The sequence below is a fragment of the Equus asinus genome, chromosome 4 (assembly GCF_041296235.1).
Source record: "Equus asinus isolate D_3611 breed Donkey chromosome 4, EquAss-T2T_v2, whole genome shotgun sequence".
Lineage (NCBI taxonomy): Eukaryota > Metazoa > Chordata > Mammalia > Perissodactyla > Equidae > Equus > Equus asinus.
The window spans coordinates 18,263,332-18,278,374 of record NC_091793.1 but is presented as its reverse complement, the minus strand read 5'-3'; the positions used below and the strand labels follow the sequence as shown (position 1 = coordinate 18,278,374).

Below are 15,043 nucleotides of genomic sequence, written 5' to 3'. Positions count from 1 at the left end.
CCATGCCCTCTGCAACTCTCAGGCACTTGCTGGTCATCGCTGTATGTGAAACTCCAGACTGTGAGCTCACCAGTGGCAGGGACCTTGCATTATTCGTCTCTGTATTCAGCCTAAGCGCCCAGGGCAGGGCCCAGCACAGGGCAGGCACTCAGTTCCTCACCTACACTATGTGCTTGTTGATCAGCTCTGGTTGTTGAGCAGTACATCAATGACTATTAAATGCTCTAATTTTTGAAGTGGTTAGCATTATTACAGTCCTCCATTAACGGAGATGAAGAGTTCACTATTTTTAATTAAATTGCTTCTTCAATACACTAATAGAAGCTGAGGTGGGTAAACACAGAAGGGCTTTCATTTATCTTTAAGAGGGGGCCCAGCTAGCACACCGTGGGCAGCTCAGCCCTAGGCCGGCCCTGGAGCAGCGGGTTTGAATCCTGGCTCCAGCACTCACCAGCTGGGAGCCTCGGGCTGGTTACTTAACCCCATGCGCCCTTTCCTCAGCAAACGAGGATCAAATGAGAATAATAAGAGTGTCTCCCTCAAAGGGGTGCTGAGAGGCTGAAGTGAGTGAAAACAAGTAAATCACTGTAAGACGGTGCCGGCACATAGCGCTCAATATCACTGTTCTTTCAATGGAAGAGACCGGGTCATATAGGCCTAGGATTAACTAAAACAGGTATGCCAGCTAAAATGTCTCCCCCAGGAGGGCAGGACCCCAAATCTCTGAACCTATACTCTGCTCAGAAACCCTCAGCAATGGCATGCTACACTGACAGAGGTGAGGAGCTGTGGCCTCCGGGACAGAGAGCAAACTGCCAAACCTTTAAGTGCCTCCAGGCCACACGGCCCTCCGCCCAAGCGCGCTGCCCTGGAGCTCAGCGCGTCCCAGGTTAGAGGGCTCCAGAAGGCTGACGCGGAAGCCAAGGAGCTTCTCTTTTGTGCGCGGTCATCTCTGAGTCTGAGGCAAAGGAACTCACGGCCCTCCTCCCTATTTACCAGGAATTCAGTTACGGAACTTGCTTAGTAAACAACAAACTTGGGAAATGTCGCTGTGTATCAAAGTATCCAAATGTCACTTTCTAAAATAAACAGGAAAGTGGGACAGGAGCTAATGTTCAAAGCAAGTTGTAAATTCATGAATAAGCCTCGCTTTGCAGTACAATTAAACAACGAAATAGGCCATTTTGGAGCTAAGAAAATGTTCCTGTTATGGCTATAAGTTGGTTGTGAACCCATCAACTCTAGGCTGGGGCAGGGGAAGTTTCAACAGGTTTGAATTATCTGTTAATTAAACAATTAATGACTAGTCACTCCATTCTTAATGATCTCACCACACGTTGTTCTCGTCACCTGGCATCTCTCTTACTGTATCGCAGCAAATTTTCCTGTCCTCCCAACTAGACCCAGCTCTTGAGGTCAGGCCTTGTATCCCTAAGCACTCAGAATAATTCCTAGCATATGACAGGAACTCAAAAAGTGTTTGTTGGATGGATAAATGAATGGATATACAATTTTTACTGGTCTCCCCCTGAGTGTTAGCATTCTTAGGAACAACGAGTTTTCACCAGAGAAGGGTTTCAAAGTCTTACAGCGTTGGTGAGCAGCAGTGCTTTCTTCAATGATGTATAGCGATCTTCATGTCTAAATAATTTTGTGATAATGTTTTCCTTGCAAGATTTATTTCTAGAGTTGATGCTACAAGAAGATTAAGAGGAAAACAGGAATAAGATTATGTTCTTGAACTTTATTCTTTCTTAGTGCAAAAAGAAAAAAAAATCACCCTCACAACAACTCTGATAACGCTTTACTTGTGGATAGCCCTTTTTCCTGAGAGCCTAAGATGCTTGGGTTACAGACACTGTTAGTGTGATTCCTAACAAGGGAGATGGCCTGGAGGCAATTCCCCCACCGCCCCCACCTCTGGCGTGAGTTAGCTTTACTGCGCCATCACGCTCCTCTCCCCCTGCCGACTAGCTGTGGCCGGCCATCTTGCCAGTCTGTGCCTTTGGTCTCAAAAAACACCAGGAAGGAGACCACGATCACCGCTGAGATCATCCCCTCTCTGCATGTATGGGCCGCACACTGTCGCACACTCACCCACATGAGAACTCAGGGACACCAACCTTCACAACCCCGCCCTCTCCACTGGCAATGGCCAGGACCACACAAAGCGGCAGACCCCGCTCCCTTTCTTGCCTCCTGCCTTCATCCCCTGAGCGCAGGTCCATCTGCCTGCACATGCGCCCCTGGAGTCCTACCATCACCCACTTTGGAGATCAAAGCCTTGGGCGCTCTGATCAGAAAGGGGGCTGCAGCATCTCCTAACAAAATCCTCCCGTTGGCCTCCCCTTTCCAGTGTTCCATTAGAAAGTCTGACATTTCCTACCAGATAAAGAATGACAGTGTATCAGCTTAGCTGCTGAAGGATTCTCACATTTGTTTGAGGGTTTTATTGCTGCATCTATTCAGCCATCTTAATAGATAGAAAATTATCTTTGCACATTTCTCCAGCTGTGCAAAAATAAACACACTTACCACCACCACTTTTAAGCAACATACAAACTGGCAAAATTATTGAGTCTGAGTTCCTCACGTGACTCGTTGGAACATGGTTTTCTAAAGACCACTAGCACTGGCATCAACAGATACTTTTTGCAGCAGTTTTTATCGACCTCAGTACCACTGACATTGGGGCTGGATAGTTCTTCAGTGTGTGTGTGGGAGGAGGGGCCGGAGGTGCTGTCCCATCCACCGTGCGATGTTTAGCAGCATCCCTGGTCTCTACCCACTAGACATCCGAAGCCCCTCCACCCCAGTTGTGACAACCAAAAATGTCTCATGACGTTGCTAGATGTCTCCTGGGGGCCAAGAGTGCCCCTAGTTGAGAACCACTGTTTTAAAGTAGATAAAATTCACGTTTTAATTCTTACAGTCCTGGACAACGTGCTATCAGATAAGAAAATTACAAAGAAAGAGAAGTAATGTCACTCAAGAAATGAACTCATAGAGTTGCATCCTAGGAACGGAGTTTGGGGGAGCTCTGAATACATGGAAGGCTGGTAACCAGGGCAGCTCATTAAATATTCACAAGTCCGTGAGATGGGGATAGGCCTAGTGAAATGGGAATTAACTCCGTGGTATATTTAACTTTACAGTAGAGCGTAGTGCTTTCAATGAACGTGCAGAGATTTTAAAGCTGGTCTTTTTCTTTAAGATTTGTATAGAGTAATCGATACAGGACGCGCATCAACACAAACAAAACGCTTCCTGGAGCAAAAGTCTAAATTCTAAAATGTCATATTATTAAGCACTTTTTTACATGTGGGGGCCCCCACCACAATTTATGTGATAATGTAAATCTGAAGTCGTCACAGATGCTAGATGAAAACAGAAATAATGGTGCTCAAGGCAAATAGTCCCCATGACCCAGAAACTCTGCGCCACGCACAGTGGTTGGGAAACAAGCTAGCACGTATTGCTCCCTTCCATAAAGCACTGAGCAGATATGCATTTATACACAATTTCACAAGAATACGCTTAAAGCTCAGAGAGCAGTGCTGGCGGGGTCGGTGTGCACACCCAGAGCGTGTGAGCTCCATTCCTGCCTCCGCAACTCACTTAACTCCGACCTAGTTAAGACCCCTTATAATCTGATTTTTTCATCTAGAAATTGGAATAACAATTATGCCTACCTTATAGTTTAAGGCAATTTTAAATAAGAAAAATGTATGGAAAATGATTTACAAACTAAATCACTATGTAAAAGGTGATGATTATTCAATGAAGACTAACTTCATTCAATAAATGAAGAAAAAGTAATTCAGATATTCTCTAACCTTTTACATATTATGATAAGTGTAACTAAAATGTAGTTCTTTTTTTTTTGACATACCTATTTCTTTTTGTCGGAGGAACTATATTGTTAACTTCCAACCATGGAGACTCATAAAGTGATGTTAGAAATTGCTTCCAATTGACTTTAGCAGTGGTTTTAAGTCCAAATCTGGATTTAAAAAAACAGAAATATTATTTTAAACAGTTTTTCTGCATAGGCTAGATGCTTAAGATTGAATTGAAATGGCGGCAATGACCTTACGTGAAGTTTCAAATCTAAGGTAAACAAAATAATTTAGTAAAACAGTACTATAAATTGATTCTTAAAAAGCAAGGAAAAATCAAACTGATTATACATCTCCATGTTTCCACATTCTGTTAGGAGTAGCACACAGTGAATGAAGAAACAAAGGGGTTGGATTAAAATTCTAATGTCCATGAAATAACTGTTTCAAATTCATTATGTGAAGCACTCGATTGCCGTGGTCGGCAGAATAAAGGCCCTCACAGTGTCCACATAAATCCCTGGGATCTATGAATACATGACCTCATGAGGCAAAAGGGACTTTGCAGATGTGATTAAAAGGGACTCGTATGGACCTTGGGATGGGAAAGAACATCGAGCTGGGCCCAATCTAATCACAGGACTTCTTCAAATCAGAGACTTTTTCCCAGCTGCAGCCCGAAAAAAGACGTGATGACAGAAGAAGGACCAGAGAGATGTGCCATTGTGGCTCCGAAGATGTAGGAAGGGGCCACAAACCAAGGAATGCAGGCAGCCTCTAGAAGCTGGAAAAGGCAAACAATGGATTTGCCCCTGGAGTCTCTAGAAAGAACGCTCTGCTGAGACCTCCATTTTAGCGGCGTCGGGCTCCTAAGCTACAGAATTTAGCAGCCTATCTTTGTATTGTTTTAAGCCATCGGGATTGTAGTAATTTGCTATGGCAACAACAGAAATCCAGTACAGATTTAAAGTCTTAGCAAGAATAAGTAATTGGAAAATTGTTCAAAAACAAATTGCCAAAGTTAAAATGATCCCACGACCCAGGGCCCAATAACCTCAGAGTGCCAAGATGCCGAGCAGGAGCAACCTGATGTGAACAGAGGTTTGGGATCCAGAAGCGCAGCGCGCAAGCCCCTGCTCCTTCACGTCCTACCCACGGGGCCTCAGACAAGCCCCCTACTACTCTGACTCTCTACTTTCTCATTTGTCAAATGGGAACAATCCTATCTACTAGGGGTGTTGCTTTAAGGGTTAGACCAACAGGTCAGAAAGCCCCTACTGCAGTGCTCATCACCAGCAAGTGTGCAATTGCACACCCGTCCCTACTGTGTATGTGACTTACACACAAGCATCACCCATGCTTCCACAACAGGACGGCAAAAAGCATTCTGTCTGAAATCCTTAAACAACAACTATGAGACGCCAAAGCGGGTATAAGACAGACTACCCTGTTCTGATTGCTAAAAACTAGTGGTTGAATGAGAACTGGTTAGACAAACTTAAACTCTTTACCTACATCTAGGTCCAGAAAGCAGAGGAGAGGAGAATATTTTTGGAGAAGAGGTTCTGATAGGCTGTGAGCCCCAACCCGAGCACCAGGTGGGGTTGGGGATGCCCACTCCTCCCCTCAAGCCCCCTGAGCCGCACTGGTTCTACTCAGGGAGCCTGACAGACACCCCTGCAACTGGCTGCCTGATGTATTGGTGCCTGGCTCCCAAACAGGAATCCTGCAGATCAGAGATGAGCTGGCTAACCACTGACCAAAAAAGGTGTGTGTGTGTGTGTGTGTGTGTTAGCAGGGGGTCATGAGGACTGCTGCCTCACTCCATCAGAATCACCAGGGAAATGTGGATTTCCTGTGAATCAGACGTGGGCCATGTGAGAAAGAGCAAGTGTGTGTGTGTACATGCAAACACACGTGTGTCGTCTCAGTTCCTGCCCCAGAAGGCCACCTGGGAGAATGAACAGACCGTAACAGAGAAGGCTTTCCTTTTCTATTTCCAGAGTCCCAGGGACTGAGGATGGAACAAGCAATCAGTCGAGATGGAGACACACTAGCCCTCACCAAAGAATTATGGGATGAGATCCAAACTCAACAAGGGCTCTCATGGAAGGAAACCCTTCAGACACGTGGAAGGCCCATGGATGCAGTTTCCACCTCAGGCAGTGCCAGCCAAAGAGGAACTTTCATGCTCCTCTTTCTTTCCCTCCTTCCTCTGTGCACTCCAATTCCTGGAGGAGTCAGGAACTGAGTTTGCAAAATGAAGAAGGAGCGAAGTGCCAAGTGGGGAAAGGGAGAAGCAGCCATCTGTGCCCTGTTATTACTCTTACCTGCAACGGGCCCTAACTGCGTGAGGGAACACAATTCATTTGAATCAGGCCTACAGCTTTGACGACTCTGTGGGACTGGCTGTTGCAGTTACTAAGCTGAGGTTCTCTGTGTGATCCAAGACAAACCAGAAACACCAAGGTCGGCTCATGTTTTCCTTCAGGGGCAAAAGAACAAATCCAATAGAGCAAATTTAAAGGGACAGTGGGAAACAGGATTAAGTTGCTTTAAGATCACAGTCCATGAGTCTTGCCAGCTCAACCTAGATTACACATCACCGATCCATCCAGTCATCCATCCCTTCATATATCCACATATGGTGCCAAGCCATCATCTTATTTCACTTGAATTATTGCAATAATCTCTCATTGGTCTTGTTATACCTACTCTTGCCTTCCTCCAATATATGTTCATACTTTAACAAGCCTGCTCTTTTTCAAATGCAAATGTGATCAGATTACTCTCGCTTAAAATCTTTCCATGACTCCCCATTACTCTTAGGATAAAAACTAACACCCTTCTGTAACTTACAAGCCTACATACTTTGGTCCTACTCACCTCTCTGGCCTCAACCCACATCCTGCTGCCCCTCGCTCTCTAAGCTCTGGCCATACTGGTCTTTCAGTTCTCCAAAGGGTTACCCTCTTCCCTGCCCTGGGTCCCTCACATTTCTTGCTTCTTTTGCCAACTTCCAGGTTCCCTGTCATTATCTACTTCCCATAGTTTATGTAGTTAATTCTACTCCTCTTTCAAGCCTCAACTTAATTATTACTTTTTCAAGAACACCTTTTCTGATTTCCATAACCAGGACTATTTGCTCCATTCAACTCTCTCGTAGCACTGTCTCCTTCCTTTATAGCATTTATTACTATCTGAGTATTAATATTTATCATTATTATAGCCGTTAACACTTCTACAGCCCTTGGATTATGATTACAATTATAGCAGCTAATGCTTGATAATAATTATTACTTCTACTTCTGCCGTAGCACCATTTACATGGTCAAGAGAAAGCGAGAGAGAGATTGACTGATTAATTAATTTAGCTAGGCATACATGGCAACATCTAAAAAGTAGACTGTGATGGTGGTTTGATGTGTTGCTATTCACAAACAAAACAAAGTTTCATCTTTCACACTCAGCCTTTCTTCCCCAAACTTTGCCCACTATTTTGATATAGCTTGTTAATGCTATATATTTTTACCTTAAATTTCAACAAGTTAGAAATTAATTTTCCAAAATGAAAACACTGTGATTACTATTAAAAACAGGATCAGCTTCACACATTATATTTAAGAAATTACCTTACTCTTTGGAAAAAATAGCAAATTAGATCTTCACTCCACACCATATACTAAAATAAATTCAAAATAGATAAAAGTTAAATGTACAAACTAGGACCATTTAAAACATAGAAGAAAATCTAGCTATATATTCTCTTATATTTGAATAAGAATGGATTTTTTAAGGGGCTGGCCCCATGGCTGAATGGTTAAGTTCACATGCTCTGCTTCAGTGGCCCAGGGTTTTGCTGGTTCAGATTCTGGGCATGGACATGGCACCACTCATCAGGCCATGCTGAGGAAGCATCCCATATAGCACAATCAGAGGTACTCACAACTAGAATATACAACTATGTACTGGCGGGATTTGGGGAGAAGAAGAAGGGGGAACAAAAGAAGATTGGCAACAGATGTTAGCTCAGGTGCCAATCTTTAAAAAAAAAAAAAAAAGGATTTTTAAGCAAAACTTAAGAGAAGAAATCATAAAGTTACCTATTTAATTACATCAAGATACAAAATTTCTATATACCGTAAATATTAAAACAAAATTTAAAAACCAAACAACAGACTTACAAAGTTATCTATAACAAATTGTTAATCCTATTAAAACATAAAGTGCTTGCACAAAGTAATTTGAAAGTACTAAAACTTGAATTCTATTTCCAGTAATGGCGGAGTAAGATCCTACTAGACCAACACTCCTGCAGATAATCATAATAAACTGTGGACATAATACCAAAAACAGCTACCTGAAAGCACTACAGAGCGAACAGAAGCAGACAAAGTCTGGTGGGAAATCCATACTGAGAGGAGTGGAGCTGTGAGTATTGTCAATGCCTTTAGCCTGGGCCGAGGCACTGTGGCATGAGGAGTGGCAAGGGTACCAGTACAAAAAAATAAACAAATAAAACTGTAGCCTTTATGGCCTGGAAAACTAGAAGACCAAACCCAGGTAAACCATGGCCCCTAAAGAAAAAGAGGAAATCCTGGAAGGGAAAAAGCCAGAAAGGGAACCCCAGATTCTGTCCCACCACATTTCTGACTGGTCCCTGAATCTCATAGTCAGAACATACTCAACAGCCTAAACACAAAAGATCTGAACTAAGATCAGAGCTGCCACCCAAGAAACAGAGTATGTAGTTTGAGTCCAACTAATAAAATTGCTTACTAAAACAAAAGAAACAACATTCATTAAAAAATAATAATAACAGTCTCTACAATTTAACATTCAAAATGTCTAAGATAGGACCTAAAATTACAGGACATATGAAAAACCAGGAAATGGAACATTATTAAGGAGAAAACAAAATGAACAGAGATGAACCCCAAATAACCCAAATGTTGGCATTAACAGATAAGTATTTTAAAAACAATGACTATAACTATTATCAATGAAATAAATGAAAATATGCCCACAATGAGTCAAAAGATAGGAAATCTCAGAGAAAAATGGATGTAATAAAAAGAGCTAAATGGAAATTCTCGAATAAAAAATATACTATCTGAAATTTTGAAAAATCATTGGATGGAGTTAAGAAAAGAATAGCGAGGATAGAGGAAAGGGTGAGTAAGTTTAAATATAGATCAACAGAAACCATCAAATATGAAGAACACAGAATAGACGTGTATTTATAAAATGAATAGAGCCTCAAACACCAGATGGTCTAAGATACATGTAATTGGAGTCAGAGAAGGAGAAGAGAGAAAGAGTGATAAAAAAAATATTTGAAGACATAAAGGCCAAAATTTGCCCAAATTTGATTATAGATATGCATTTATAGTTTCAAGATGCTCAGTAAATACTAAGCAGGATATGCGTGGAAAATGCCATGTTAAGGCACATAATAGTTACAGAGCTGAAAGTCAAATTCAAAGGGCAAATCTCGAATGCAACAAAAGGAAAATGACTCATTACATAGAGGAGGTCAACAATTTAACAGATGACTTCTCATCCATAACAGTGGAAGCCAAAATGGGTGGAACAACATCATGAAGTGAAAGAAAAAAGTCATCCAAGAACTTTCTATCTAAGAAAATATCCTTCAAAAATGAAGGAGAAATAAAGACATTTCTAAATAAAAGAAAAGAAAGGGATTCCATCTTTAGCACACCTAAAGCTCAATAAAGGAAGTTCCTGAGGCTGACGGAAAATGATAGCAGATGGAGACCTTGGCTCCTCAGAAAGGAATTAAGGGAGTATCAGAAATTATAAATATCTGAAAAAAGTAGAAAAGTTTATTCTTTTTGCTTTCCTCCTCTTAATTTCTTTATGATTAAAGCAAAAAATAATAACATTGTCTCATGGGGTTTACAACATAGGTAGATATAATACCCATAGTATAAAGGATGTCGGGGCCAGGATATAGATTTATATGTTACACAAGTTCTACATTTTTATGTGAAGTGGCACAACATTAACACTATGTAGACTGGAAACAGTTAAGGATATATACTAAAATAACCAGAGCAAACATTAAAAATTATGCCAAGAAGTATAGCTAAAAAGACTATAAGAAAGTTAAAAGAAATTCTAAAAAATATTAAAATAATCTAAAAAGAAGGATGGAGAAAAAGAAAAAACAAAAAGCAAACAGAGAAAAAAACGGGAGATCCAAATTCAAACATATCAATAATTACATTAAATGTTAATGGAATAAACACTTAAATTAAAAGGTAGAGGAGAGTGATGTCAGTATCATGGTGGGGTGAGTTGTTACCTTTGTCTCTCCCATCTAAGTTACAACTAAATGGACATTCATTAACCAATAGAGGATTCCCTACACAGCACAGCAGGACATCTGAGAGATCCACTCAGCTGTGCATCTGAAGGTGGGTGGACTGAATACCCGGGAGGCAGTGGAACTAAGCGAGCACACCCCTCCCTCTCCCTAGAAGCAGCAATCTAGGTCGTGGGTCCTCACACAGTGGCCAGCAGGACTGTAAGAGGAGGGGGGGCAGCAGCCCAGCCCATCTGAATGCTTTTGGAGTTGTAGCCTGGCCCACAGGAGTGCCCACCATGCCACGGCAGCCCCAGCCGTGGGGATGCTCCCCACCAAGTGCAGCACAGCCCCCACAAAGGAGCCCCCACCAAGTGCAGCAACTCAGCCGAGCTGCCTGAAAGTGCAGAGCTGGCCGTGTGCAAAAGAAAGTGCCCCTCCCCTACCGCCAAGTGCACCAGCTTGACTGGTCCCCTGCCGAGCACAGTGCTCCTGCACCAGAGTGATCCACCAATGGAGTATAGAGGCCCCACCAGCACGTGTGTGCATGACCCACCAAGTGGCTGGAGCCAGCGTGCCAACACAAAGAAGCCCTACTGGCACGACTTCTAGCAGAAGGGGCAGATTAGAAAATACAGCTCCTGCCCCACCCCTAGGTGGCAGGAGGAGTCTGTGATCTGACCCTACCACAAATGCACCAGCAAAGGATCACTTCATCAAACACCACGGAGAACTACAGTTAACACTTCAGAGGAGAAGGAAAACGACAAGTCTCTAGAAACCAGTCCTGAAGTCACAGAAATTTACAAATCTAAATGACAGAGAATTCAAAATAGTTATCATAAAGAAACTCAATGAGTTATAAGAAAACTCAGAAAGATAGTTCAATGAGCTCAGGAATAAAATTAATGAGCAGAAGGAATACTTCACCAAAGAGATTGAAACTCTAAAAAAAAACAAATGGAAATTATGGATATTAAGAACACAACTAATGAGATAAAAAATAATCTAGAATGCATAAAAAAAAGCTGATTTTATGGAAGAGAGAATTAGCGATTTAGAGGATAGAACTATAGAAAGGCTTCAGGTGGAGGAGAGAGAGAACTAAGATTTCTTAAAAATGAAGAAATTCTTTGAGAAATATCTGACTCAATTAGGAAAAGCAACTTAAGGATTATAGATTTCGAGAGGGAAAAGAGAAGGAGAAAGGAGCAGAGAAGTTGTTCAAAGAAGTAATAGCTAAGAATTTCCCAAACCTGGGAAAGGAACCAGACTTACAAGTACATGAAGCCAATAGAACTCCTAACTACATTAATGCAAAAAGACCTCTCCAAGGCATATAATATTAAAACTCGCAAAAATCAATGACAAAGAAAAAATAATAAGGGCAGCAAGGCAGAAGGAAATAACCTACAAAGGAACCCCTACCAGGCTTTCAGCAGACTTCTCAGCAGAAAACTTACAGGCCAGGAGAGAAGGAATATTATACATGCGAAATACTTAAAGACAAAAACTTTTAGCCAAGAATTCTCTATCCAGCAAAACTATCCTTTGGATATGATGGAGAAATAAAAGCTTCCCCAGATAAACAAAAGCTGAGGGAGTTCATCGCCACTAGGCCTGCCTTACAAGAAATGTTTAAAGTAGCCCTCCTATATGAAACTAAAAGCAAAGGTTTACAAAACCTTGAGCAAGGAGATAAATAGACAGATAGAATCAGAAAAATGTCGCTCTATGTCAGAATAGGTTAGTAAACATTTAATTATAACATAAAACACAAAGGGAAGGAAAACATCAAAAATAACTATATTCACTTCAATTTAGTTATGAACTCACAACACAGAAAATAACAATTTGTGACAACAACAACTCAAAAGGGGAAGAAGAGAGGGATGGAACCTGCTTAGGCTAATGGAGATAAGAGGCTATCAGAAAATGGACTATCTAATCTATGAGATCTTTTATACAAACCTCATGGTAACCACTAAAAAAAAATCAGAGCAGAGCCACAAATCATAAATAAAGAGAAAACTGAGAAAACCATCATGGAAAACTACCAAACTGAAATGACAGCCAGAAATACAAGGGAAGAGAAAAAATGGAGATATAGAACATCCAGAAAACAAGAGATAAAATGGCAGTATTAAGCCCTCATTTATCAATGCTCATCTAAATGCAAATGAATTGAGTTCTCCCATCAAAAGACACGGAGTGGCTGGATGGATTAAAAAACAAGACCCAACAATATGCTGCCTCCAGGAAGCACATCTCAGCTCTAAAGACAAACATCGGCTCAGGGTGAAGGGATGGAAGACGATACTCCAAGCAAATGGCCAGCAAAATAAAGCAAGTGTTGCTATAGTTATATCAGACAAAGCAGACTTCAAGATAAAGAAGACAATGAGAAACAAAGAGGGACATTCTACTAAAAGGACATAATACTCACTAATATATATGCACCTAATATAGGAGCACCAAAGTATACAAAGCAACTATTAACAGACCTGAAGGGAGAAATTAACAACAACACAATAATAGTAGGGGACCTCAACCCTCCACTTCCATCAATGGATAGATCATCCAGACAGAAAGTCAACAAGGAAGCAGTGGCCTTAAATGAAATACTAGACCAGATGGACTTAACAGATATATATAGAACATTCCATCCCCAAACAGCAGAATACACATCCTTCTCAAGTGCACATGGAACATTCTCAAAGATAGACCATACATTGGGAAACAAGGCAAGCCTCAATAAATTTAAGAAGATGGAAATTATATGAAGCATCTTTTCTGACTGCAATGCTATGAAACTAGAAATCCATCACAAGGAAAAGGCTGGGAAAGTCAGAAATATGTGGAGACTAAACAACACGCTACTGAACAACCATTATACCAATGAAGAAATCAAAGGAGAAATCAAAAAATATCTGGAGACAAATGAAAATGAAAACACAACATACCAACTCATATGGGATGCAGCAAAAGCAGTGCTATGAGGGAAATTTATACCAATACATGCCTACCTCAACAAAGAAAAATATCAAATAAGTAACCTCAAACTACACCTAACAGAACTAGAAGAAGAAAAATAAGCCCAAAGTTAGCAGAAGGAGGGAAATAATAAAATTACAGCAGAAATAAATGAAATAGAGACTAAAAAACAATAAAAAGGATTGATGAAACTAAGAGCTGGTTCGTTGAAAGGTTAAACAAAATTGACAAACCCTTAGCCAGACTCACTAGGAAAAAAAGAGAGAAGGCTCAAATAAATAAAATTAAAAATAAAAGAGGAGAAATTATAATGGATACTACAGAAATACAAAGGATTATAAGAGAATACTATGAAAAAATATACACCAACAAATTGGACACCTAGAAGAAATGGATAAATTCTTAGACTCATACAACCTCCCAAAACTGAATCAAGAAGAAATAGAGAATCTGAATAGACAAATTACAAGTAAAGAGATTAAAACAGTAATAAAAAAAAAAAACCCAAAAAACAAAAGTCCAGGACCAGACAGCTTCTCTGGAGAATTCTACCAAACATTCAAAGAAAATTTAATACCTACCCTTCTCAAACTATCCTAAAAAAATGAAGAAGACAGAATGCTTCATAACTCATTCAATGAGGCCAACATTACCCTGATACCAAAACCAGACAGGGACAACAAAAAGAAGGAAAATTACAGGCTAATATCACTGATGAACATAGATGCAAAAATCCTCCACAAGATCTTGGCAAACCAAATACAGCAATACATTAAAAGGATCATACACCATGATCAAGTGGGATTTATAGCAGGGATGCAGGCATGGTTCAACAAGAAAACAAGAAAAGGCCATTTTAGACAAATATCACTCATTTTTAAAAAGATGCAAAAAAAAAATCTTAAAAAATTTTAACAAATAAAATCAAACAATATACAAAAAGGGTAATATATCATGACCGAGTGGGGTTTATTCTCAGGATGCAAGGTTGGCTTAACATTTGAAAATCAATCAATATAATTCACAATAGAATAGAATAATGGAATAATGAATAGAATAATGAAGAAAAGCTACATGATCATCAGAATAGATACAGAAAGAGCACTTGACAAAATTCAGCATACATGATAAAAAAAAAATTCAGCAAAATAGGACTAGAAAGAAACTCCCCTAATCTAGTAAAGGGATCTACAGGACACCACGGCTAAGACCACACGACGGTGTAAGATGGAATCCTTTCTACCCAAGATCAGGATCAAGGGAAGGACGTCTAACCTCACCATTTCTGCTCAACATTGTGCTTAAGGTACCAGCCAGTAAAATAAGAGGAAAACAAAGAAAGAAAGAAAAGGCATTCAGATTGTAAAGGAAGAGGTAAACTAGCCTTTACTTGCAGGCAACGCGACTGTGTATTTAGAAAACACTAGGGGACCTACAATAAAGATACTAGAACTAGTTAATGAGTGAATTTAGTAAGGTCACAGTGTTCCAAGTCAATATAAAAAAAGTCAATTTGGCTTCCGGTGGCAGAGTCTGAGGAAGGAACAGCAGGCGCCATGTCCAGTGGTGAAGGTGGCAAGAAGCTGCCCAAGAAGAGGCCAAGGAGATGGACGAGGGAGATAGGGCATTGAAGCAGAAGCAGGAGGAGGAGCAGAAGGAGCTCTGGGAGCCAAAAGCAGGGGTGGTGGGGGAGGGCCCCCCAGCCAAAGGTGGAATTAAGAAATCTAGGAAAAAGTAAGCTGTTCCTCGTGCCCGAAGCAATGGGCATCCTTAATTCCATCCCTCTTTAAACATCTGGATTCCCTGCCATAACATCTGTTGCCACCTATAGTTAGAATGAAGTGTTGTCTTGGAGCCTGTTGTACATTTAAGAATAAACTTT

General features: G+C 40.7%; 1 protein-coding gene across 2 annotated transcripts in view; it reads right to left on the bottom strand.

The window, feature by feature from the left end:
- The window catches only part of EFCAB6 (EF-hand calcium binding domain 6), a 237,374-nt gene that overhangs the window by 126,812 nt on the left and 95,519 nt on the right, over positions 1-15,043 (bottom strand). For both annotated transcript variants that reach the window (XM_014864412.3, XM_070506757.1), the window contains 2 exons: positions 3,893-4,003; positions 1,590-1,695 (listed from right to left, as the gene is read on the bottom strand). In XM_014864412.3, coding sequence (XP_014719898.3) covers positions 1,590-1,695; positions 3,893-4,003 — 217 coding nt within the window. The remainder of the gene's footprint in view (positions 1-1,589; positions 1,696-3,892; positions 4,004-15,043) is intronic.